Raw genomic sequence first — 25,219 nt, 5'->3', positions numbered from 1 at the left:
CAGTGGCACCCCTGAAGCACAGAGAAATCTGAGAGAACTAATGATTTGTGTGGACAACTTAAGGGGGCAAAAGAGTCTACTCCGTGCACAAAATACCGGATGAGACATTCGTCGGTCACCCTGTACTCCGTACTATGTATGTTCATGGGGGGCACTGTATGGAGTACTTCGCATGGAGTACATACCTTAGTATGGAGTATGGGTCCGGATTTATGGAGCACTCCCGTACTCGTACGGAGCACGGAGTACTCTCCGTACCTCAATCTAGTGGCAACTATTGTCATGAAAGTACATACCTGAGTACGACAGGAGTAATTGAAGCTCTCGGCAGAGCACATAGGACTCTGTATTGTAGGTACAGAGTCTGCTGTCCATGAGCCAGTTCACCACTATTTAGTAGGTGTTTCCAGATACATGTATAGAGTACGGAGCACAGGAACCGAGAGATATAGATAGATAGTAATAACTACAGTACGGATAGCGCTCGGAGTATGACAGGGGTAAGCAGGTACGCTGGCGTAATACAGTACACATGGGAAATAAAATATATCCAATGATATTCGATATTGATGGAGAAAATGGGGTACTATGAAGTCAGAGTCCGTATCATTGTATGATACCAATGTACTCCGTACAGGCCACATATGTACTGTAGTCTTCTATCCAACCGACATCTACACCAGTACTCTACTATACTATCAAATCAACCATATAATAGCTCCTTTCATTATCAGGAAATCACCTTCTTGTCGCCTGGGTAAAAGACAAGCACTCAATTCCAGAGTTGTCCTCTCTGGTTAGTCAACCCCGCCTCAACGTGGCTGCCTGCACTATCATACAATTGTGCTGACTACCAGATATCTACTCTTAGATAGTTGTCGACCTCTTCGCGCTTCATGACATTATTTTTCTAACTGCTTTCATATTCTCGGAGAGCATTATTCTGTTGAACAACTCTTCGCCATGGCGACTGTAAATCTATCAACCAATGGTCCTTCGATATCGAAAAGCTATCAGACTGTGGTCAATGCCACCCTTCCTACCGGTCCTGCAAGCTCACCAACGTATGCTCAATGGGCTGTTTTCTCCGTTTCCTCCCCACTTGTCAATGTTTTCCAGCAAGATTCCGGAAACAAAGAGAGTGTCTTGAAGGTTCAGAGCAGTGGAGGTTAGTTTTCCATTGTACCAATACAGCTGATATAACGGCTGACATCTATTTCAAAGACGGCGAATTACTCGATCTTATTGACGAGTTCTCAGAGGGGAAAGTGCAGTTTGCATTTGTGAAAGTTCGGGATCCGAACACTGGGCTTCCCAAAAACGTCCTCATCGCATGGTGTGGAGAAGGTGTGCCTGAACGAACCAAAGGATATTTTACTAGCCACTTGGCGGCTGTCTCTAAGTTTTTACATGTTTGTCGACCCCAAAAACCCAGTTACTTTATATATATAAAAGATCACTGACCAGATTTCAAAGGGCTACCATGTTCAAATCACCGCTCGTTCCGATGGCGATCTAACCCCAGAAGGAATCGTACAGAAAGTTGCAGATTCGTCAGGCTCCAAATACTCGGCGACTGAGCCCTCTGTGGTAGCTGCCACTCCCACTCCCAAACCCCCAATCGCAACCAAGCCTGTTTTTACTCCGGTTCGCACTGGTGTTGCCGGGTCAAGCCCAGCACCACGTATCTCGAGACCTGGAGTTGTTAACAGAGACGTTGACGATGATGGATGGGGGGCTGATGCACCACCTGTCACCAGGACACAGCTTGAGAAAGTCCAGCCAGCCTACGCACCTACAAAAGTGAACATGCAAGAACTTAAATCCGGGAGACAGGCAACGACGGAAAACAGCGCTGAGCGACCCACTCAGGACAGTGGCGATGTTGTCAAGGGCGGATATCAACCAATTGGCAAAGTGGACATTGCTGCCATACGGAGACAGGCGCGTGAATCAGGAGAGCTTAAGGATGAGCGCCCTGCGCCTGTCAAAGGCGCATACGAGCCTGTTGGTAAGGTGGATATAGCTGCTATCCGTGCGAGGGCACAGCCGTCAAGCGATGCTACAGCATCCGCTGGAGCCAAAGCCAGCGATTTGGCTGACTCTCAAAGGGACAATGAACCTGCAGCGACACCTGCCACAGCGCCTAGTTCCTCTGCGCGCCTGACAAGTCTTCCCAAACCTAAAGTATCGAACAGAGTTGCTCCGAGCCCAGCATTCACGGGAACCAAGCCACCTGTTCCCGCCGATGCTGTGTCAAAACCGCCTGCTGCTGCTGCTGCTGCTGCTTCGCAAGTGGGTAGTGCAAGCAGAACCTTTGCTGATGAGGGTGGCAAGACACCTTCCCAATTGTGGGCGGAAAGGAAGGCCAAGGCACAGGGTGCCGGTGGTGTGCCAACCGAACAGCAGGGCGGAAATGCAAACGCCGGTAAAGTCTGGCCACCGGTTCAGACTGCGCATACCGGTGCCAGTGATTCTTATGAGCAAACTACCGAATCGGTTGCAGATATCGAAACCGACGTGCCCCGCCAGAGCGTCGGTGCCATTCGAGACCAGTTTGCTTCAAAGCCAATTGCTTTAGATACGAAGCCCACTAACACACAAAGCACACGACCAGTACCTATCCCTAAATTTTCGGCCGGTCCTACGGAAACAGAAGTCGACCACGAACTTGAAACCCACCAAAACATCCCCAGCCCTCCTCAACAACCTCGATCGCCGAGTCCCCCATCTCCACCAGTGCGTGAGGCTTCGCCAATCCGCGTTGCCATGCCTGTGGGACGAGGAGTCACAAATGCCCATGATGAACAGTACTCACCCCCTCCCGCTTTGCCGTCAGAAAGCCTTCAGCAAGCCGTTCCAGACGAAAAGAACCTTGAAGATAGTACTCACGATATGGGCCGTGCAGTAGCCGAGACCGCCGCGGGACATGACTTGCAAGCCGCTGGTGGTATAAAGGCCCTTGTGCAATATGATTATGACAAGGCCGAAGATAATGAGATTGATCTGAAGGAAGGAGAGTATGTGACCGATATTGAGATGGTTGATAAAGATTGGTGGTTGGGTATGAACACCCATGGGGAGAAGGGTCTATTTCCGAGTAATTACGTTGAAGCTGTGGACGATCATCCGGTTGGACCAGCATCAGAGTCACAGGAATATGGGCACGAAGCAGATATTCCAGCAGCTTCAGCTGACCAGTCCGCCGCTCCCTCGTCAGTGCAAAGTACAGTGAAGGGACCGACGGCCGCGGCATTGTACGATTATGAAGCTGCGGAAGACAATGAGTTGAGCTTCCCTGAGAATGCTGAAATCACCAATATTGTAAGTTACCCTGCTCTCCATACTACCACGTCGCATACCATATCGTCGTCAGGCATCTTCTAAAAATTCGCTTCACTTTTTTCCTTGAATAGAGGGTTTATGGTTGACGTTATTGATTTCTAGGAATTCCCCGACGATGACTGGTGGCTTGGCGAGTATGGCGGTAAGAAGGGCCTATTTCCAGCCAACTATGTCCAGCTTAACGACAGCTGAAGGTAAAATTCCAAGGTGGTTTGGTGTAAAATGGCAGACTGTTTGCTTTGCAGATTATATCCAGTTTGTCAGCTGAACCTACAATTATTTTGTTTCATATTAAAGGAGATTTTTTTGTAGTGTTTGGGTATGTAATTGTGGATATGAGCAATCACGTGAGACCACGTCAAGACGCTCGGAATTGCACCTCCTTATATATAACCTTGTAAAGTTTCCGACTAGAAGTGTGAGTTTGCTTCGCAGTCCAGTGTACTCGGCACATTGTAGCTACGAGCCGCAGTTTTACAGGGATTGGACGCCAGTCACTTGACCCTGCTCCCAGTTTTACTTATCTTGCATTTTCTGATAGTCCCCTCCTCTACCGCATCAAATCTCAGTGCGTGTTCGGCACTCTCCAGAACACACTTTTGACTATACAAAAATGGCTTCACTAGGAGAGGATTTGCTTGTCACTGTCAACAAGCTGCAAGACCTGGTCTTCAATACAATTGGGAGTGACTCTTTGGATTTACCACAGATTGTGAGTTATTTTATCTATTCCATAGCTGAATGACCGGCCATATAATGGATCATCATTCTAACACATGTGTCAGGTCGTGGTAGGTTCACAGTCGTCGGGCAAATCCTCTGTGATCGAAAACATCGTTGGTAGAGATTTCCTACCGAGAGGTAGTGGCATAGTCACTAGACGGCCATTGATTTTACAACTTATAAACATACCCAGTGAACGCCATGACAGACCTGGTAGTGATGAGGTTCACGTACCGCATACAGCCGCTAGTGTAGCTGGTCAAAATGAATGGGCCGAGTTCCATCATCTTCCAGGTCGAAAGTTCGATGACTTCGCTTCGGTCAAGAAAGAGATCGAAGCCGAAACTGCGAGGATCGCGGGAAGCAACAAAGGAATCAACAGACAGCCCATTAATCTGAAGATATTCTCTCCTCACGTTCTCAATTTGACCTTGGTTGACCTTCCTGGTCTGACAAAAGTGCCAATTGGAGATCAACCGTCTGATATTGAGAAACAAACCCGAACATTGATTCTGGAGTACATCGCGAAACCAAACAGCATCATTCTCGCGGTCTCCCCGGCCAATGTTGACCTTGTGAATTCTGAAGCCTTGAAGCTTGCTCGTCAGGTGGATCCAATGGGCCGGAGGACAATTGGCGTTCTGACGAAATTGGATTTGATGGATCACGGTACGAATGCAATGGATATTCTCTCCGGTCGTGTTTATCCACTTAAACTCGGCTTTATCGGTGTGGTCAACCGATCCCAACATGACATCCAAGCGGGCAAGTCTCTAGCGGATGCACTTCAAGGCGAAGCCGACTTCTTTCGGCACCACCCGGCTTATCGAAATATGGCAAATCGATGCGGAACGCATTTTTTGGCGAAAACATTGAATACCACCCTGATGGCTCATATTCGTGATCGATTGCCGGACATCAAAGCGCGCCTAAACACGCTCATGGGCCAGACCCAACAGGAGCTTGCCAGTTATGGTAATAAGCAGTTCAGTGGGAAGGAACATCGTGGGTCATTGATATTACAGCTCATGACCCGTTTTGCGTCTTCTTTCATTTCTTCCATTGACGGAACATCATCCGAAATATCAACGAAAGAGCTCTGTGGTGGTGCGCGCATATATTATATATTCAACTCTGTCTTTGGAAATTCGCTCGAGACAGTCGATCCCACACATAACCTAACGCTTTCGGATATTAGAACTGCCATCCGCAACTCGACTGGGCCGCGTCCTAGCCTCTTCGTCCCGGAACTTGCATTTGATCTGCTTGTCAAACCCCAAATTAAATTACTGGAGGCGCCTAGTCAAAGATGTGTGGAACTTGTCTATGAGGAACTCATAAAAGTTTGCCATACATGTGGCTCCCAAGAACTCCTGCGGTTTCCGCGCCTCCAAGGAAAACTTATCGAAGTTGTTTCTGATCTTCTCCGTGAACGCCTAGGGCCTTGTTCGGGATACGTTGAATCGTTGATTTCTATCCAACGAGCTTACATCAACACAAACCATCCCAACTTCCTTGGCGCCACTGCTGCAATGTCATCCATCATTCAGAATAAGCAGGAACAGGAGAGAAAAGCGGCCTTGGCAGAGGATCGGAAAAGACGTGAAAGACGACGACACAAGGAGCTGGGTGGCGTCAACGGGGCTGTACCTCAAGAAGATGAGGAGGATCAGCTGTCCGAACAAAAAGCACAAAACATCCCTGTTAGAAGCCAGTCAGCCAAAGGTAACCGAAGCATGTCTCCCAATTTCGGCAAGTCAGGAGAAAACGGAATCGCAGCGGCGCTTAATGGGGCGCATTCGAGCCCTCAGGCAGCGTTTGGAGCTTCGAATACGACGCGAGATTCATTCCTGAACTATTTCTTTGGCAAAGACGGTGTGCAAAGCGCTTCCTCTTTGCCCCCATCCTCTTCACACCAAAACAAGCAAGCAAACTACCCTAGCGAACCAAGTATTAGCCAAAGTATTCGCCGACCGGAGTTGCGCTCTCCCGTGATGCCACCGGAAGATCTTGCAGCTCCACCTGAGTACGGCAGTGATATGCTTCCATTTGTAAGCCTCATATCCTTTTTCCATACTTATTGACATCGACTGATCCAAGTTTCTAGCCCAATGAGAACTCGGAGCCGAGCCTTACCGATCGCGAGGTCTTAGAAACTGAGTTGATCCGCCGATTGATCTCATCGTATTTCAACATTGTCAGGGAAACGATTGCTGACCAGGTCCCCAAAGCGATTATGCATTTATTGGTCAATCACAGTAAAGATGTCGTGCAAAATAGGCTTGTCAGTGAACTATACAGGGAGGATTTGTTTGCGGACTTGCTTCACGAGGACGATGGCATTAAGGCAGAGAGAGAAAAGTGTGAGAGACTTCTGGAGACCTACAAGGAAGCAGCCAAAATCGTGGGCGAGGTTCTCTAGAACATCTACGTGCTGCCAATACTCTTCATGTGGATTTACAATTGCTTTTCTTTTGTTTCTTTTCAGGGTTTTATAAAACTAAACAGCTGCCATCGGTTTTGTACAATGTGTGGACCAAGATGGCAGGATGCTGGGCTTGGTGTATATGTTAGAATCCCGTTTATGTAAGTATGATGATGTCTTTTATGAAAACATTGCTCCATTTCTTTTCCTCTTGTTGGGGTATTTGCACTCAAAACGGAGGGGAAAAAAAAAAAAAAAAAAAAAGGCTGGTAAGGTTGTATAGGTCGTAACATGAGATACAAGGTTCATATGCATATATATGGATTTAGTCTTTCTTCAAACTCTTCTCTCTCAGTCGCGTGCCCTCGAAGCCGTATAAGCCACCACCGGCAAATACAAGAGCTGCGCCAACAAGCACACCCGGCGCAAGTTGGTTTCCAAACAGATATATGGACAAAAGCAGCGAGACAAGCTTGCGAATGTTCAAAATGATCGTAACAGTCAAGGAAGATGTTTTTGCAGCAAGTAGATGAACCCCACGGATGCACAGGAACTGCGTCAAGGCATTTATGAAGAGATATACCACCTGTATCGGGACACAAGCAAGGAAAGACTGAAAGACCTGATGCCTCTGAACGACCAATGCCAAAAATGAAAAAACGCCAGAAACCGATGTTGGCATTGAAGGCACATTAAGAGGAGCAGTGACCAAAACTCCTCCATGATTTGTAGATGTGAAGGTAGAGATCTTGGAAATCAACGGGGGCGACGACAGCAGAGTCCGCCATTGGGACAAGAGCTGCGGGTAAGATGTGAGGAAAAGCGGCAACGAAAGTGTATGGGAGTAGAACAGAGCTTCTTTCCAATTATTCCGACCATGGTGCTCATAAAGTCGATCCGCGAAAATACCCTGAAATGCGGACAGAATCATTGCCAATGCAAGTATAGAGAACCCAGTGACCGTGTTTGCAATGGCGTGGCTATCGCTATTAGTCTCGATGTTCATTGATTGACCTCTTGCTTCTGCATCTGCCAATGCCGCACCCACAACACCCAAGGTAAGCAGGATGACTGCTATGACTTGGCCCCGAGAATACCTCTTGCCATTGAATAGGTATCCGATTATCATTGATGCTACTGGCCCCCCAGAGCGAACAATGATATGCAAAGGAACCGAGATCTTGTACGCAAATGCCCAGTTGTTTAGAAGATTGATTGTCAAGAAGAATGCAGTGTACACCAGCCATGAGCGAAGTGGTATGACACGCTTGGATATGAATAATGATCGAGGACCTTCAGATATTGAGATGAAGTCCGGGAGGGTCAACAGAGCAGTTACAATGAACTGAACAAATGTTATCAGAGGACCTTCAATTCCAAGTTAGTATAAAGACATTATGTAGCTTTCTTCAAGACTAGCTGCTCACCAGAACTCGGTTCTTCCCTATAGTATATAACATTAGCTTCTGCCTTTACGTACTTTTATTTCTAACTTACTTGATAATAGCTTCAAGCGCAAACACCTACTCCAGGCGTCAGCTACAAAGACTCTCACGGCCTTGAGATGCTCAACTTACATTGGCACAACAGCCACCGAAAATCAGCGAAATCATCAGGATCATATTCATCCAGCTTGGAAAAGTCGCATGGGCCACTGCCGTGCCTATGCCTGTCAGAGAGCCATTGGTATCTCTACTGCTGTGGGCATTCTGCTTGTCATCAATGCCGGGCAAGTCGGTCGTGTGACTCGGTGCTAGGTCGTTGCTAGTCGCTTTTGACGTTCCATTGCTGCGACTAGACATTGTGCAGCAATTGACAAGGACGGGCTATCTATCCGTAATAGCCTGTAGGACAATGGCATCGGTGATTAGCATAGGCCGTTGAATAGAGTGTGCTTTTTACCTACCAGGTTAGAGCGTTTCGATGTGCGATTACTGGGGTTCTTTATTGTTTGGCCTGGTCGAGCTGCATGTTCCGTATCTTCAGTCTGGTTCGTCTCAAGTTTGGCGAATTCTGGTCCAATTGCCAACATTTGTATGGATATATATATATGTGAAATTAATGCGATTTATCTGGCTTTATCGGAGGCTTGTTATCGCGTCGTTAACGTGATAACCCCGATAAGGACAATCTTCATAGTATCTCTACATGGGCGACATTTGATGAAACTGGACATTCCAAGGTTCATACATATGGTTGTTACATTCACTCATCTTGTGTGCCAACCACCGTCAAGATATTATTATTCCACTATATGATATCAAGATAAATATATGCAATTTAGATTACATGCAAACAATATTGGATTACAATCCGGTTCAGAACCCGGCCACTCAGTTATCCACAATATCGTCGTCGCTTAAAACTAGCTTCTCCTCTTGGTCTTCCAAGGGTTGCGGGAGTTGCGGCCCAAAAGTACTGTTATTGTTGTGGTCCTTGGTATGGGGTGACCTCCGCCGGAGAAGATGATTAGGTCCTGGCAAAGAATCGTTGCCACGGTCGTCGTTGTTGTGAGGAAGATCGCTATGGGCTCCAATACGAAAGCTGGTGATCTCACGGAGCTCCTTTGATTCGACTTTGTTCTGCAAGATTTTAGCCATATATGGTAGGTGCCAAAGTAATGCATCATTGCGAGGCATCATTGTCACAGTCCTGAGCGTGTCACTGTCATTATGTTGGTCGACGTCACAAACAGCTGAACGATTCTTCCAACTCCGTATGCCACTGGGCTGCGAGACTGCTGTGCCGAACGGGTTCAGCAGACGCTTCATCCACAAGTCTATTAAACCATCAGTTTCCTCGGACGCATTCCATAAACGCAAAGATGTTGGATAAGACATCTTATAAGCATCGTTCCCACGCCCTGATCCTGACTTCCTCTTTACAGGATGAGGGAGAGCGAAAAGCAGACCTCGCGTAGCTACCTGATAGCTAATCTCGTCTTGTCGTAACATGTCAATACCTGCACTGAAATTTCCGGCTCCAGCGACCCTTGCCCTATGCCTCTGAGCGCCTCTTTGGCCCGCACACAACGTGTCACTATCTGACAATGCCCCTATACATTCATCTAGATAGTCTGTAGATGACAGGCACTCGCAGGATGGCACATAGTTTTCATGTAGGGCGCTTATGAATGTTTGGATATCCGTTCCAGTTTCATCCATGAGTTCATCAACGCAGACCTGAGATACTCTAGGTCGATCATGTTGACGCAAATGATCTGGCGGCGAAGGGGGCCTAATGCTCCCTGTCGTACTGTCAGTCTCGTCACGCTTGTTGTATACGATTTTCCCAACAGCATGGAATATCCCAAGGCTCGCTTCTCTCTGAGTGACCATTTTCAATGACTCCTTTTCCATCTGCGTAAGTCCTACACCATTTTGAGACGACTTCTTCGTCCTTTTGTTTATGCTTCCTCCCCATGCCCCTGATTTGTCTCCTCTGAGACAGACAAACTCAAGGGAAGAAATAGCACTTCTGATGTCTCCTATGTCGGATATTCTCTCGAGAAATGCTGGCCCGGGGACTTGAACTCGCCTGGAATGACGAGCCTCCTTCTCTAATACCAGCCTTAGGGCCTTTTGCATATATGTGGGAGCAATGCTGTTGAAATCGATAAACGTAGCGTTCGCGTGGTTGTAAATGTCTGGTCCCAGTAACCTGTGGGCAGTTAAATTATCCAAAATAGAAGATGCCGAGCCCAAAAGTGTTTCTGAAATGACGAGCACGATAGGAGGATTCATTGTTTCTTCCAGAATCACTTGGTTATTCGAAATAGATGGGGCTGTTGCAGCAAGATACCTCTGGAGAGAAAGCCTGAAGGCAGCCAGACCAGACGAATTCCGACTCAGAATCGTGGGAAACTCCTCTATAAGAATAATACGTCGCTGGGATGGTGTAGGTTCATGGCTTCCTCCAGAATAAAGAGTGCTCTCTGTCCCGTCCAGTTCAAGTCCACTAAAATTATCACCGCGTCCCAGGAATTCCTCGAACTGAGCACCGATGGATGTATAACCATTTGTGTTGAAATCAAAGGCTGGCGGATTCTTCCACTCGAGGACGTCGAAGCCTAATGCCTTAGACAACAAAGATACAGTAGTTGTTTTCCCACAACCGGCAGGACCACGCAGAACGAGCAATCTCTAGAACCCATCAGCAAAAGCAGCACGCGAAAAAAATAGAACTGAAACATACACATCTATTTCTCCCTATAAATACACCATTCAACCAGTTCTGCACATCAGTAACTTTCCGCTTATGGACAGCTAGCTCATCCAAATTGGATGGGCCGTACTTTTGGGCCCATGGACGCCCATCGTCCTCTGCGTTGACGGTAGCTGATGGTCGAGATTGACTCTTGCCTTTCGGGGATTGAGGAAGCAAGAAACGCTTGGTAGAGCTCACACGCTTCCCTGTCGAATTTGAATTGGTCGATGGTTGATTCTGGAATGATTTGTCTTGACCGTTCTCCTGCGTTCCTGCTGTCCCGCCCTGGGAACCAATGTCCGCGTTTATGAAATGTTGCGTAAACAACTCATCAAAAGAATCGTAGTCATCCTCTATAAAATCGTCATCGTCTCCAGCCTTTTCCGTCGTGGACTCCGCGGGGCGCGTCGGTTCGAACTTCTGCGAAGACCATCGCTGTTCCTCATCCGCGATTTGAAAGAAGCCGTGCAAAGAATCTCCGGTTGATTTTCCATTTAACGGTTTCTCATGCTTCTTTTTCTCAGGTAGAGAACTGGGCGAATGCGATTTGTTATTAAAGTGTTTGGAAGTCGAGGTCGTCTTCGGCCGCGAGGACAGGAGGGGAGGTGCTCTCGAACTTGACCTGGAATCGCTAATGGGCGATTGGAACGCGTTATTTCGGGAGCCCTTCGTATTCGAAGCATGGCTTGTAGAACCTGCGTCGTTTGCTTCTATCTGCGCTTCAATGTCATCTGCGTCAGATGAGTAGACAGTAAATCTTCGCTGTCTCTTCGAAGGACGGATGTCCATGATGGCAAATCACTTCCACAGGGGAGCATATCATTCATTGTATTAAGGAATACGCAGCAAGAGACGCATATCGGTATTGGGGAATAATCAGAGAGCGACGGTGGCGGTCTTCTGAGTCCCGTACAGAACGAAGCTTTTGATACTTCAACCCCCGGCATCGAATGATGATAAGATACGTAGATAAGATAAACCGCTCTATGACTGCTAGCAAGTCAGATAAATAGGTATGTACTAAACCCAGGATTCATTGATTCAATAATTAGACTATCCTCATTAAAATTGTACAGTTCGGCTGCCCATAAAGTGATACAAATATACTTAGATGCTGAACACCAATCCGAGTAAGAAAATGAACAGAAAATAAAAGAAACAAAAGCAATGGGTATATATCAATGATACAAGAAAATGACACATCATGTACAAAATAACTGAAGTGCCCAAACATATACAAGAAAAGATGGGCTAAACGATATGATCAAGCACCCCCAAACACATCATAATAATAATCATCGTCAAGACCCTCCCGAGAGGGAACTTGGGGAGGTTCCCCGGCAAAGACAGCATCGTCAAATCGAATGTTCAGCAAACGAATCTTTAGCCCATAATTGCTGACAAGGTCAATCACTTTGTTAGTTTCTGCTGTGATGGGTTGTTGATCCAAGAGCATAAGTAAGCCGTCGAGCCATTCAGACGCAGTGCTGATGGACTGTGGCCGGAGAGTCAACAGTACCACCTCTTTCTGTGTCGCCCTACTAGTTGAGCGAGCACGATTATGGCTTTTCTGAGCGCCCGCAGCTGTCCCAGATGGGACATAACCATGAATGGTAATCTTGGTAGAAGTAACAGGTTGGTGAGGTGTGGTCTTCACAGTTGAAGAAGACTCGTCGTCTGGTGCTGCCGAGACGTTCGAAACGACAGACGAAACGGTTGAGAGATCAACTAAGAGCGCAAGTTAGCAAATGAATCATTAGGTGGAAGGTTCAATGCTCACTCTTGTCTGGCAAGGCATCCAGGTCTGGATTTCGATTATCTGTAGCATCAAAATCCCCAAAGTGAAGATATCTTCTGTTATGAGACAGCTGGGCATATCTGTACGTGGACTTGGACAAGGAAGACCCTGTCTCCGATTTGGAAGGGTTGCCATTGAAGAACCAAGCGCCTTGTAGTAAACATCGGATTCTCTGCTCCTTGACAAACTGCAGCGCTTCGTGATGTAGTTCATCACGCACCTGACGGAGATGCTGGCCCCATACATCTTCATATGTAAGTTCCAAGATCTCCATCTGCAGTTCACGAAGCCGTCGATGATCAAATTCGGCCAGTTCTTCCTCCACGTCCTGTACATCCTTTGTCCGTGGCGCTCCTCCGACAACCGACTCAATGAGAATGCGAACAAGCTCGGCAATCTTATCGAAATCCTCCACCTCGGAGCCTGTAGCTTTCCACAGCCGGAAGAACGCATGAAGTCCCGCAACATGCAATCGGGTCCAGTGCAGCAACAGTGGTCTGAATACTCGGTCTAAATTGGACTGAGAGTCCATGATAAGATAACTTTTGGCATCTTCCATGTCCGACTTGTCAACTTCGAAGTGGTCGTACAGTATTGAAGATACTGTCAAGGATGCTCGAGCGATTGGGCATCGTTGCTCTGACGATTTCGTTGACTGCTCCAAGAGCATTTTCTGAAACTCGTCTGAAAAGTTTCGGACATAATCGGCAAGATCCATCATTCCTAGGAATCCGGTCGTATCAAACTCGGAAACAGGGTTCTCCGACTCGAACCCAAGTCGCCGCCATTTCTCCGAGTGGTGTTTTTTGGAGGAACGTCGCGTCTCGTCACAAGTATCCGGTGTCTTGTCCTGATTCTTCTCAGGATAGCTTACCACGTAAATCCCTTTCAATGCCCTTCTGTGTTCTGGCTTCTCTAGGTCAAGATAAACATCACGCCACTTCCGCAAAAGCACTTTTGTTAGAGACTGGAACTCAATAAGGGGATGCGCTAGGTCCTGCAGTGCAGTCCCCTGCATGAGAACATATACAGCCCTGATCGCGCCTAAGTTTTGCAATCTCTGAATGAATTTGGGCCATTCAAGTTCTGAGTCGTTTGTTATCGAGTCGCGCATGAGACAATTGATCAATTGTAGCGCATTGGCACAAAGTGCATGATCGGCGGACGAGAGCCTGCTCACAAGCATCTCCAGGAATTGCGGATAAATGGCGATTGCGGGTTTCAGGGCGCGAAAACCGAACGTTCCTGACTGGGAAAGATGGCCGCCAACATAAGGGTGTGATACGACGGATACGAGAATCGACATCGCTCCGCGCAGTATGTTCACCAAAGGATGCGTGACAATAAGCTCGACAATCTGGAGGAGAGTCACAAGACCACATTAGTATGGCGTTCGTGACTGAATAAAGCACCCAGAGATCAAGTCCGAACTTGTGTCCAATCCCCAGACTTACCCTTTCCACCACATCCTGGTCCACAAACTCCCATCCTTTATCGACCTCCAATAGCCGTGCAAGGCTTGTCAAACTGTATGCCAATGTATTCCCACTTGCATGTAGTGTGAGGTAGCGTAATCTGGACAGCCCGCCTTCAGCGATGAAGATATCAGCAAACGAAGGATCCCCAATATTCCCCTGAAGTTTGAAGACGGCCATTTTACGGACAGCGTCTTCATCACTCCCCAACCTTTCCACGAGTTCAGGGATGCTGATGCCCTCCATAATGCAAAAAGAAACGCGGTCCTGCGCGAGGAATCGGAAAGGCTTAACGAATGGACGAAAAGATGAAACAAATGTCAACCAAGCGGTCAAATGAATTTAAATGAGCGAAAGAGTAGAATTAATTTAGATAAAAATGAAAAGAAATAGCTTGCAGCAACGACAAAAATAAGAAGTACGGAGGAGTAAGTTGGCGCTGCGGGCGGAGTCAGTCAGGGGTGCGGAGGCAGGAACCAGAGTTTAGTTACATGAGCTGGCGTCTAGCCTAAGGTGTACCATATCGTATCCATCTTTGAGACATTGAGCGAGCGAAAAATATTTTTAGGGTAGTTCTATTCCTCAGTTTTCTATGTGTAAACGTGTGAAGGAAGGGTATTGATACTCCAAGCATGTTATCGTAAAGGCGATTAACTACTGCGAAAGCCCTAGCATCTGCGTCATGACCATTCCCGGGCATGGTCAAGAATCTGTTCTTGTAAAGAAAACATAGGGTAAGACACCGATATAACAAAATAGATCAATTCATTGATTCTCAATTCAGTCCTTGTCTATAATCATCACGCACTGGAGTTAAGGAGAAGAAAAGAAAAGAAAAGCCGTTTATTAAGCGCCAATGAATAGTCCGACAACAACCCAGTGAAATTCAAGTATCGTTGGTATAAACATTACCCTAACTCCATCAAATGCCATCTTAATTATATGCGTGTATGTCGTAATCGGCAAGCATGACTAGGTCAAGATGCTCAAGGAGAACAGAATGTGGCGCAGGGTTACCGCCGCCAACCAACATTCCATATAACATGTGCTATATCTTTGGCCGTGTTTACTGTATCAAGCACTCTGTCGAGAATACCAGCATCCGGCGACTCACTATACTCGCCCAGCGAGAACATATCCGAGGTCAAATGGAAATCCCGGTCTATCTCTAGCCCGTCCTCATCATCTTCAGAGCTGACGGAGTGAGGGCGAATTTGAGTGGAGGCACTCGAAACTTGCTTGGACTGCCAATTGGACTGCCAACTAAAGTCAAAACCGCCATTCGAGTCATATTCATCATTGTAATCATCATCATCATCCAGAAGGAAATTGGCGGATGGCTCAGAGGATTGATGGGAATCTTTAGGTGTAGGAGATGGCGACGGTGATGAGCGTGAACCAAACCAACGTTCAAACAGCGAGCTTGCAGGTGGCTCGGGCATCTCTCCCCTGAGAGTGGTAGATGGAAGGGGTGCAATGGTTTTGTTTTCGTTGTTACGGGGGGAACTCATGTTTCCAGATGCTGTGTTGGCAAGCAGCTGATTCGTCACGGTGACATTGCCTGAGAGCAGGCCATCCTCGAGCCCTATTGGGTACTTCCCGTATTCTTCTTCCTCGTCCTTTGCTTCAATAGCGATGCATTGTACGACCTCATTATTGAAATGGATGTGTCGCCTTTCATTAGGTGACCCTATGTCCGAAACGGACGCAGTTGTAGGTGTTCCGGCAATTGCTGTCGGTGTAGTACTACCTGTTTGATCCTGTTGATGCCTGGATCGCGAAATTGACTGATCTTGTGCATTTGCTGCCTCCTTCGCCTTCAGTAAGGCACCTGCACGTTGTAACAGTGTGTGTTGAGACAATGATCGTTGCAGCATTGTCTCTGATGCGGTCTTTTTCTTCAAGATAGGCTTCCGAGATTGACATATATTGGGCGTCGTTAGATGGGTCGGTGGAGGTGAGGCATTTGAACCGAAATTTTTGGATGTTTTCAACGGACCATACAACCATGTCACATCGCAATCCTTGAGCCTGTTGGGAAACTATTAGCTTTGAGACACCAAGGCGCTCGGAGAGGGGCCATAGCAGTATGCTCACCAATTAAGGGTTTCTGGGGAGATGGTACCCAAATTAAATTTCACTTTCGTCCACGTTCTCCAGGAAGCATTTTCCAGTCGCAACCCGTTGCTGTATACATCCTTGCGTCGTGTCATGTAACGCCATGATGTCCAGATGTCCTCCTCTTTCCAGTCATGGGAGAGATAATCAACATGTCTTGACGGTTCTTCTTCCAGCGAAGTATCATCGGCTGCAGGCGTCTGCAAGCGCTGGTCATCTATTGATGGCTCAGTAGGAGTACTACTGACAAGTTCGTTGGACTGCTGTTGCTGTTGAGACATTACATCCTTCTCGGATACTTCTTTGAAATCATATGAGGGGAATAGGACCTCGTCGTCATTGTCAACATCATGCTCATCGTCAATACTGGGCGAAATGCTACTGAGAGTGGGAGAAGACGGAACCGACGAGGCCACAGATGATGATATCGGACTGAGACAGTCCGTAGAGAGATAATCACTATGGATGGATATGGGAGATTTGACCGAAACCTCTGGGCCCTTTAGGATGTATCTTTGTGTAGTGGGACACTGCAGTGGATCCGGGGCAAACCGCGAATACTTTTCCCGCGGGATAGTGAGCACAGCTGTCATATTTCAACCACGACAGATTGACTGGGATAAATATAAAGACGATTCGGAATTGCGACCACTAGTCCTTGGACACAATGGCTGTCTGGAGAGTAACTTCGGAGGGGGCAGGTACAGGGACCAGGGATCCGTCGCAGAACGTGAAAAGTAGCCGATCAATCAAGGGATGGACGTAACCACCAGGCATAATATAGTATAACAAAGCTGTGGATAGTAAAACCGGTGCAAAATAGACGTAGTGGTGCTCCCTAACTTCCTGCACAACGATGACTGACCAACGGGGGGCGAAAGCCCAATGTAGGGCCTGTAACCTAACCACTACTCTGCAGTAGGTATCAAAAGAGCAGAATTTCCTTCGTATTCGAAAATTGATAATTGAAAACAATTGAGGAAAAGGAGTAGAAGAGAGGATGGCGCTGTTGAAATAGTGACGTGGTAAACGGGAAGCAGGACCGATGAGTTCAAGTGAAATTGCGGAGAGGGAGAGAACGAGGATTTATCTTTTCGGAAAAGAGCAAGCAGGGTATAAAGCAAACACAAATAGCTTTGAGCGAATGTTATCAATTTGGAAAAAAAAAAAAAAAAAAAAACTTTCCTTTTTCCCGTTCCGGTGGAAGCATGAAATAGTAGTGAGGACGTAGCAGTAACAGTGATAGTAGTGGTGGTAGAGTCGTAGTAGTACGGGAGTGGAAATCGAAGTCGCCACCAAACTTATAATTGTGAGATGATACTACTCCGTACTTCGTACCGTACTGCGTACTCCGTAAAACCGGGACCGGGGAAAGCGGAGGCCACATTGGCCAACCAGCTGGGGTGACAGATGTGGAATTGACCAACCGGAAGACCGTTGGGATGCAGGACCCCATACTTTGTACGGAGTACAGACCGATACGTTTCTGTAATTTATAGTACATGGTCCAGATCTTCCAGGGAAGCCGAGAAAGAATCAATAATGTTGCTCATGTACTCCATACTCCAGAATGAGTATCAATAACAATACTCCATATATTACTGGGGTTTCTTGTCACGCTTTCGCCTGTCTTTCCTTTTCCCCGTTATATGAATTTCCATGCTCCACGGTGCACTTGTACTCCCTAGACTTTCAAATATACTTTCTGGTGCCGCCTCTAGAAGGATTTGAACCCAGCAATCCCGACAATGCACTACATTGATTGGGCAAGTTGTTCCTAAAATGGTTGGACTGTGGCAGGCCTAGACCAGAAAATCCAAGAATAACATCTAAATGGGGGCATCTGGAAAACTGAATGAAAATTGTTGACAATGCAAAGATAAAGATCGCAAAAAAAAAAAAAAAAAAAAAAAAAAAAAAAAAAAAAAAAAAAAAAAAAAAAAAAAAAAAAAAAAAAAAAAAAAAAAAAAGAAAAGAAAAGAAAAGAAAAGAAAAGAAAAGAAAAGAAAAGAAAAGAAAAGGATGATAATGCTGGTTGCTACTCTACAATCTCGACAAATCCCGATTAAGCCATGTGCCAAAGTCCGTGGCAACCAGCATGTATGGACATGATTGACAACGGTCTCAACACGGTCCTTTCTGTCCGATGCTTGTCCGTGCTACTACTCTGTACGTGGCTTGCGAATCGTGCGTCTTACCTTCTGGATCCTGCGATGCAAGTGATAAGAATTCGATTATTGCTTCGAAGCTTATTGGGCGACTCCAATTCACCATGGAGGTCTGGAGCAGAAGAGAATCTATATCCCCCTGTTCTCGGGATGGTGGAGGCATCGGTATCTGCGTACTGGGAAGTCCAGATACGGAAGACATACATGGCATCCTCTTTCTTGACCCCCTCTCTTGACCCCCAGAAATCATATCGAGAAAAGGCGGAGTATGCTAATCACTAAATCCTTCCTGCTCAATCAATTGTACCAGCATGGGTTTGCGTCCCGTATCTTCCGGTGATTGAAATGTTTACTTTCCTCATTTTCCTCATGTGTGCACAATCATTTACCCCAACGCACACAACACGTTTCATCAACAGATGTACATATTTCACCATCCACAAAGTGCTTTGTACGTTTACTTGAGCCTAACTGCCAAATGCGTCTTGCCATGCGGCGTAGGTTCTCGACCAGCACGAGCACTTGGCTGCCGATTGGTTCCGGAGTTTTCGTGTTTCTGATGACACTTGCCCTCCAGAACCGTTATCAGTTGGAAGATCTTAACGTGGGGTCGATTGCTCCGTTATATCTTCAAATGGCGTTATCCCATTGAAAACCGGTTTCACGGGAGGTCGCTATCATTAAATGCAGCTTAGTACTATGCTACAGGGTTCCTGTAGATGATTGCCTGTTAACTTGCGCGTCCGCGGGATACAGAAATTGCTCGCGCAGTCTACCACTTTCCCTAGACAAAGATTGTCTTCTGTGCTCTGCATAGTGGTTGATCTGCCCAGGTCGAGACCATTGATCATCCCAATCTCGCCTCTCGATTGATTCATTTCAATGAGCTAACAGAAACCACAGATTCGTCGACAAGGCCAGAAACTAAATCCGAGCACAACAAGTAGCGATCCAGCCCGGTCTTTCAAGAGTCGAAACAGAGAACGGCATTATGCACCAGTATCTGAGACGCTTGGAAAACCCGGAGTGCATGGAGGAGAGGCCAATGCTTTAATGCCGAAATAGAAACGATTTTCTTTCACTTTGCTCCACTATCATCCACAGAGTACTTTGTATTATACATCCAACAATCGTAGTATAGAAAAATCACGTGCATCCATGGCATGTAGTATCACCGCATACGGTTAGGTCAGCGGCCACCGGACCCCCGCGTATCGATACCGCGTACGGTTGCGTGAACGACAAGCGATACTACCTTCCGATCAATAGGAGCAAGAGTGTTATTATTCGAAAGAATATTAAAAATGGCAGAAGTCGCAGAATCCGGGCCTATTGAACCCCAGGCCAAGCACGTCGTGTATTGCGGAGGTTGGTCTTATCCATGTGACGCAATTAAAAAAAAAAGCCCTTCTCACTTTTTACAATGCTAACTGTTTTTTGCTGCTAGTTTGTACATTACCTTCAGAGGTATGGGATGGATCCTGACGAAGACACGTTCTCGTTTCCCGCTTGCATCGTATTATAGCCGTGTCAATGGCATGCGAAAGACTGCTGTTCGGTGGTTAACCTATACGAGATTTCCAGTACTGCGAGTTCGGCGGGACAGCTAAAAAATGCGAGGAGTGGCTAAGGGACAGTCACCCGGACTTGCATGAACAACTATACTCCGAAGGTATGGAAAGCTTGCCCAAAAGAAAAGGAATGCAAAATCTGGTGGTAGAAACTAACAGTTCCATTACTTATATAGAAGCTGTCAGCGCCAACCTATCGAACCTTTCATTGTCCGTTCGTGAGCGTGCAGCCAAGGATGCTGCGAAGAAGGAGGCCAAGGCCGCCGCAGCCGAAACACGCGATGCCGAGCGGAAAGCCGCCTCGAAAGTCCAGATCAAGCGCATTGAGCGTAACAAGCGCAAGCACGTCACCGTCATCACAGGGTTGGAGGTACATGGGTTGGAGAACAAAAAGGTCGCTAAGGAACTCGGCAAGAAGTTTGCTACCGGTTCTTCAGTGACAAAATCCGCCGCTGGTGTCGAAGAGATTACAGTTCAGGGTGACGTGAGCGACGATGTGCAAGAGTGGCTGGTGGAGATAAAGGGAATTCCTGAAGTGAACACCGAGTTGGTCGAGGATAAGAAGAAGAAGAGCACCACTTGATCGGATGAGGGTTGACGTTTGTTTTGCATTATAATGGTTATTCGACAGCGACTATACTGGTAAAGACCCGAAAAGAAAATAACTCCACTGCATGCTGGGGTATCATGAAAACATCTTGCCGGTACAAATAGAAATCCGAATAAAAGAAGGCAGGTGAACAGATCCCAGAGACGGAATCGTCAAAGTTCGTCAAACATCTTAAGAGGATCGGCTTCAGTGGGCGACGTGCCTGCCGCGCTCGCAGTTTGACGATGATTAAGATTAGGCTCGCTCTTCTGGTCTTTCATCTTTGAAATCGCAGTGGAATCTCGATGTAAGGGAATGCCCGAGGTCTGGTTATCCAACGACGTAGTTCGCAAACGCGCTTGAGAAGAATCAACAAAGGGCCAGTTTTGGACAACCACAGCAATCACAAGAGCCAGCATAGCAGCCATAACAACGCCCCAGAAGATGCGTAGTCGCCGATTGACACGAGACTGCCACTCCACCTCTTTCTTTTCCCAGCGGGAAACCTCGTCTTTCATCTTCTCAAGTCTGCCCTCAAGCGCCTCGGCCTTTTCTCTGCTTCGTTTCATGCGTTCTTCGAGAGCTTCGACTTTCTCGAGTTGGGGCTGGAATTCGCCGAGTTCTCCGACCTGTCTGTTGATCTCCTGGTACATACCCGCGACTTCTCGTTCGAATTCGTTGAATATTGTTGATGTTGAGTCGGCCAGGCCTTGAAAGGAGCTAATGGTCGTATTCAATGCGGTGATCTTTTCCAAGAGATTGTAGTACGTGTAGTCAAGTCGGCGGGTGGTGTCCGTTGCGAGCGTCCCAATTGATACCAGTGCGGATCGTAGATATCTGAATGAGTCCTTGTCAGCGTCCCAATGGGTCGGATGAGGAGGAATAGGAGATGTACTCACTCCTCTGCTTGCTTTCTCCTACTCGTCACCTGCTCCAAGTCCCCCGGCGAGCGAACCTCCTGCTGTCTGGGCGGACCAATCCTATCACTCTGTTCAACCCCTTCTAGGAAACTGCCTCTCCTACTCCCAGTCCCAACACCACTGGTCGAATCCGACCCCCATCGCGTCCGAGAAGTATCCCGCGTCACCGGCCTCAACAACCCATCATCACCCTCGCGATCTTTCTCCTTACTACCTGACCCCGACCAAGTCGGAAGCAAAGCTCTGGCACCAGCACCAGTCGAAGAAGCAATCTGACTCATTGTCCGGGGAAATCGGATATCGCGCGATTTGCTGCGTTTGTGTTTATGCGGCCTCGATTTCCCGGGGTCTATATTGTCGTTGGAGTCGATTATCGCATGGCGATCCTGATGTTTATCATCGCAACTCATGTCGACGGATCGACGCTCATCATGACGTTGTTGGGTAGGGTAGAAGCTCTGGAATGTCTTCCGATCACCATTGCTCGACATTGCCGAAAACGGTTGTTTTAAGGGTAGGTGGGTATTTATCTGGGTATCGTGGTTGGACGGTTGGTTGAATAAGCGGGGAAGTATGTCACGGATAAGAGATGGTTAAACAGCGACTCCTTCAAGTATGTATGTATCGAACACATTCTCCCTGCTCTTTACTCCGTGGAAGCATTGATATTGAAGTGTCTCGAAGCTTAGACAGTAACGGTGCCAAGGCCCTGATCGGCAGTATGTTTCTAAAAAGGGAACACATACAAATACTATGATATTACAAGATGATACCCTAAATTTGACATCGGTTTCAGTGTAAAATTCCAGATGTTTAGACTGAGGAATCACAAATTTTTGGTTTCTTCCCTAGAGATGTCCTAATATTGCGAGAGATATGAAAATAATTGCAATGAAAGCCAAGCAGTGAAAGCATATGTTTTATGTGATAAGACTGGAAGTATATCGTAGAGTTTAAAGGTAAGTTAGACAATCACACTCTTGTATTGTTTTTTGTGAAGTCGCCGCGACTTGTTCGTGTCAATTGTATTTCCCTCTCCTAACTCATCCTGCATTCGCCTCCTGGTGAGTTTGCCGGTCTTCTCCGTAGATTGCTTGCCCACCTGCTTGCGAAGGTCTTCGTGCCTTATGAAGGCCTCGGGCAACTTGGTGATGTCGAGGTCATCCCAGGAGTCCACTTCCTGTAGGAAGGGTTGTAGAGCGGAATGCCCCGAGAAGGACTCGAGGAAGATGGCGGGTACCACTAGGGCCGCTTTAGCTTCAACATTGCTGACAGCCTGTGAGAATTTTTTGACCTACACCAGAGGGTCGCCTGGGTAGTGGTACCTCAAGCCCAATGACTTGTTGTACTCTTGGCTAGTAAGTTATCATGGCTTAGTGGAGTACGCCAATCGCAGTTTATCCCACGCACTGCGCGGACAGCGGACTCCATTGTGGATTGCAAGATTGCCAGAATGGGGAAGCAGTTCGCTTCCCATGTGCTAAAAGCCTTTTGTCATTGAGACTGAAAATGATGGTCTGCATCCTGGGTTACGCTGGGGGTCCCTCCTTCCTGACTATAATCCACTAGTACAACGAATCTCGAGAGCAGAAAGTCAAATAACATGAACTCAGCCCATGGGCAGCATGAAGATGCTACGTGCCTTGTATTGCCTCCAATATTTCTTGATCCGGTCCCGCGCGTATTTGGAAAAGCCGATGTCTTTGAGATCTAGCTATAAAAATCCTGTAATATTGCTATAGATCCACTTAGGTTAGAAGGGCCAAAATTAAGGGTGTAATGCAAGAACTCAAACACACCGAGACACTTCAATTCGTAAATGGTCTTCTGTTAGTCCCATTCGGCGAGTAAAAGTTGTATTGAGTAACCACTTCTTGAAGACACTCGTAAATGAGCCCCTGGTTTACTTGATCAGGAGGTATTTGATCCAGGTTTATGATGTGAAGAACAACCTTCGCCAATTAATATGTTCCAGTATGTTGGGGATTTCAAGCACAAAGCGATTTCAAAGACTTTGACGATGTGCAGTGACTGCTGTCATCCCTTTATTTTGAAGCAAGCCTAGCCTTAACTTCATTCATGGGATGAACTTGAGTTCAAGAAAGTCGAGTCTCGTTTGAGCCTGCTGCCTTATCGATGTTAGAACTCAATCTGGGGTTAGTATATAAACTTCGATGGAAACATGGTATTACTACATCAAATCGATGATAGATTAGGATTAGCTAGCCAAATAAACGCACAGAAGTTCCTCCTCCTTTTATAGTTTGACGTCTTTTTTCTTTTCTTTTCTTTTTTTTTTCGGCAATAATTGAGTACTCAAGGATGTCGTTATGCCTGTAATCCCGTCCTGACAGTCATTATATTTATGTCTACTAACAAGCAACCATTTTTCGGCCTTTGGTGGGAAACCCGGAACATAGGGGATGTTCTGCCAATATTGTTGGCGCTACCCTTGGTAATGCCTATCAGGTTTTCGTTTATGACTCATCATCTTTAATTGAACTTGCGCGGCTCATGCAAGTCATCTGCACTCAGATTTGCTCCATAAACATCTCGTTTGCTGTGAGATCTCTTGGACACTCGGGCCAGGACCTGTAGGTGAAGTGTTGTGCATGCTTCGAGGGTGGAAGCTTTCCAATGGTTTCTTTTTCTCCGCGGCACGATGCTTAGGGCGAGAGGTTTGCTTTGAATTGTTGGAAGGCTTGGTAAAGTTCGCTCGCACCTACATCCTTCCACGTGCTAACCCAGGCTCATCAGTGCCTGTAGGATGAGACTGCGTGAAAGTGCCCGAAGGAAAGTGGACGTTCCCAACCACGAAGGAATGGTGGTTTTCGTCTTAAGATTCTGCACAAGCTCTCGAAATCGCTGTAAGAAGATACATTGATTTCCATTTTCTCTGCATCCATGTTCATCAGTTTCTCAAAAAGTACATGTATTAACTTCCCAAGGCGTGGGGCAGCATTACATCTTGAGAGTTCCCCACGCAGTTTCAGGGCACCTAATTCCCATTAATAGGTTTTGAGCGTTGGGTTCGATGGTGAATCGAAGTACTAGGAGAAGACCAGATCTAATGCTCTCATAATCTGCGAACTCATATTAAAGCCTCATAGCTAGGCCCTCAGCCTGACAGTTTGCATTGGCCAGTTCTCTTGGAAGGTTGACCTTCCCGATAAGGATTTGCCAGTAGATTTGAACTTTCCCCGGAGGGCCACTTCTCGGGAATCTGCCCGTATGCTATACTCTGACGGATCTTGAAGCTTTGGCACTATCTGTTAATATCAAGAACCGAAGTAGATGCTGTCGCTATTTTGTTTTGCTCTGGAGTAAAGAGATGCTTATAATGTCCTTTGGCCAAATGTATGAAGATATTTTTATGGAATTATATATGTTTGCAATACCTACATCATTCATGTCTCTCTTAACAGGCGATCGAAGACCCAATGAGAGTGGCAGGTAACAGAAATCCGAGATGGTCAGGATGGCGTATAAACCAGTAATGAATATTCCTGCATCTCTGGGTCTGCTTGTATCAACTGAATTAAATTCCATTCCCAGCTCGCTTTCATGTCTTGCTGTCAAAGTCGTCATATAGTCTTGAGATTTCTAGGTCATCCCAGGAGTCAACTTCCCTAAGGAATGGCTTGAGTGCTGCGCGGTCAGCAATTAACCTCGGGAAAATAACCAACAGCAACCACAGTGATAGGTTTTAGCGGCCTGTTTGAACGTCCCAAGGTAAATGTGAGGATTACCACGTTCCCAGTACCGCATTGATGTCAACTTGTTGAAATGTCAATGAATCTCTTATTTACAAATAGGACTATAAACGATGAATTATAGTGTCAATCCACATCAACTTTATCGAACAACCTCAGTCGTTCATG

At 46.7% G+C, this 25,219-nt stretch overlaps 8 protein-coding genes across 8 annotated transcripts; 3 read left to right on the top strand and 5 right to left on the bottom strand.

Annotated features, from left to right (window-relative positions):
• Positions 1–963: 963 nt before the first annotated feature.
• Positions 964–3,537, top strand: EURHEDRAFT_516426 (putative actin binding protein; the record flags this gene model as incomplete). The annotated part of the gene is made up of 4 exons (XM_040786477.1): positions 964–1,168; positions 1,225–1,412; positions 1,477–3,324; positions 3,448–3,537. The coding sequence occupies 4 exons, from the start codon at positions 964–966 to the stop codon at positions 3,535–3,537; spliced, it is 2,331 nt and encodes a 776-aa protein (XP_040637506.1).
• Positions 3,538–3,958: 421 nt separating this feature from the next.
• EURHEDRAFT_403881 (dynamin-related GTPase DNM1) lies at positions 3,959–6,490 on the top strand (the record flags this gene model as incomplete). Its single annotated transcript, XM_040780262.1, has 3 exons — positions 3,959–4,057; positions 4,131–6,119; positions 6,176–6,490. 3 exons carry the CDS (start codon positions 3,959–3,961, stop codon positions 6,488–6,490), a joined length of 2,403 nt encoding a protein of 800 aa, XP_040637505.1.
• Positions 6,491–6,757: 267 nt separating this feature from the next.
• Positions 6,758–8,602, bottom strand: EURHEDRAFT_413806 (putative UPD-GlcNAc transporter (Mnn2-2)). Its single transcript, XM_040782254.1, has 5 exons — positions 8,400–8,602; positions 8,071–8,337; positions 7,991–8,016; positions 7,921–7,937; positions 6,758–7,861 (listed from the first exon to the last, which is right to left on the bottom strand). Exons 2-5 carry the CDS (start codon positions 8,293–8,295, stop codon positions 6,819–6,821), a joined length of 1,311 nt encoding a protein of 436 aa, XP_040637504.1. The 5' UTR covers positions 8,296–8,337; positions 8,400–8,602; the 3' UTR covers positions 6,758–6,818.
• Positions 8,603–8,826: 224 nt separating this feature from the next.
• Positions 8,827–11,488, bottom strand: EURHEDRAFT_459085 (putative cell cycle checkpoint protein Rad17; the record flags this gene model as incomplete). Its single annotated transcript, XM_040784551.1, has 2 exons — positions 8,827–10,635; positions 10,688–11,488. 2 exons carry the CDS (start codon positions 11,486–11,488, stop codon positions 8,827–8,829), a joined length of 2,610 nt encoding a protein of 869 aa, XP_040637503.1.
• Positions 11,489–11,963: 475 nt separating this feature from the next.
• EURHEDRAFT_516422 (ELMO/CED-12 family protein) lies at positions 11,964–14,218 on the bottom strand (the record flags this gene model as incomplete). Its single annotated transcript, XM_040786476.1, has 3 exons — positions 11,964–12,427; positions 12,480–13,854; positions 13,952–14,218. The coding sequence occupies 3 exons, from the start codon at positions 14,216–14,218 to the stop codon at positions 11,964–11,966; spliced, it is 2,106 nt and encodes a 701-aa protein (XP_040637502.1).
• A 767-nt stretch (positions 14,219–14,985) lies between these two features.
• EURHEDRAFT_516421 (protein phosphatase regulator REG1) lies at positions 14,986–16,683 on the bottom strand (the record flags this gene model as incomplete). Its single annotated transcript, XM_040786475.1, has 2 exons — positions 14,986–16,003; positions 16,070–16,683. 2 exons carry the CDS (start codon positions 16,681–16,683, stop codon positions 14,986–14,988), a joined length of 1,632 nt encoding a protein of 543 aa, XP_040637501.1.
• A 2,879-nt stretch (positions 16,684–19,562) lies between these two features.
• Positions 19,563–20,412, top strand: tma22 (putative RNA binding protein Tma22; the record flags this gene model as incomplete). The annotated part of the gene is made up of 4 exons (XM_040779108.1): positions 19,563–19,626; positions 19,706–19,725; positions 19,843–19,930; positions 20,006–20,412. 4 exons carry the CDS (start codon positions 19,563–19,565, stop codon positions 20,410–20,412), a joined length of 579 nt encoding a protein of 192 aa, XP_040637500.1.
• Positions 20,413–20,591: 179 nt separating this feature from the next.
• Positions 20,592–21,748, bottom strand: EURHEDRAFT_459340 (uncharacterized protein; the record flags this gene model as incomplete). The annotated part of the gene is made up of 2 exons (XM_040784573.1): positions 20,592–21,255; positions 21,318–21,748. 2 exons carry the CDS (start codon positions 21,746–21,748, stop codon positions 20,592–20,594), a joined length of 1,095 nt encoding a protein of 364 aa, XP_040637499.1.
• Positions 21,749–25,219: the final 3,471 nt, after the last annotated feature.

Source organism: Aspergillus ruber (genome assembly GCF_000600275.1).
Source record: "Aspergillus ruber CBS 135680 unplaced genomic scaffold scaffold00019, whole genome shotgun sequence".
NCBI classification, from domain to species: Eukaryota; Fungi; Ascomycota; class Eurotiomycetes; order Eurotiales; family Aspergillaceae; genus Aspergillus; species Aspergillus ruber.
Note: the sequence above shows the minus strand (reverse complement) of the source record. Positions and strands in the feature narration are given on the sequence as shown.

What these genes read in the sequence shown, in the direction of transcription:
- EURHEDRAFT_413806 (XM_040782254.1), bottom strand. Translation starts at nt 8,295, where the DNA reads ATGTCTAGTCGCAGCAATGGAACGTCAAAAGCGACTAGCAACGACCTA. An exon ending in TCGGTGGCTGTTGTGCCAAT is followed by an intron (nt 8,017 to 8,070) that starts GTAAGTTGAGCA and finishes CGCCTGGAGTAG; the next exon opens with GTGTTTGCGCTTGAAGCTAT.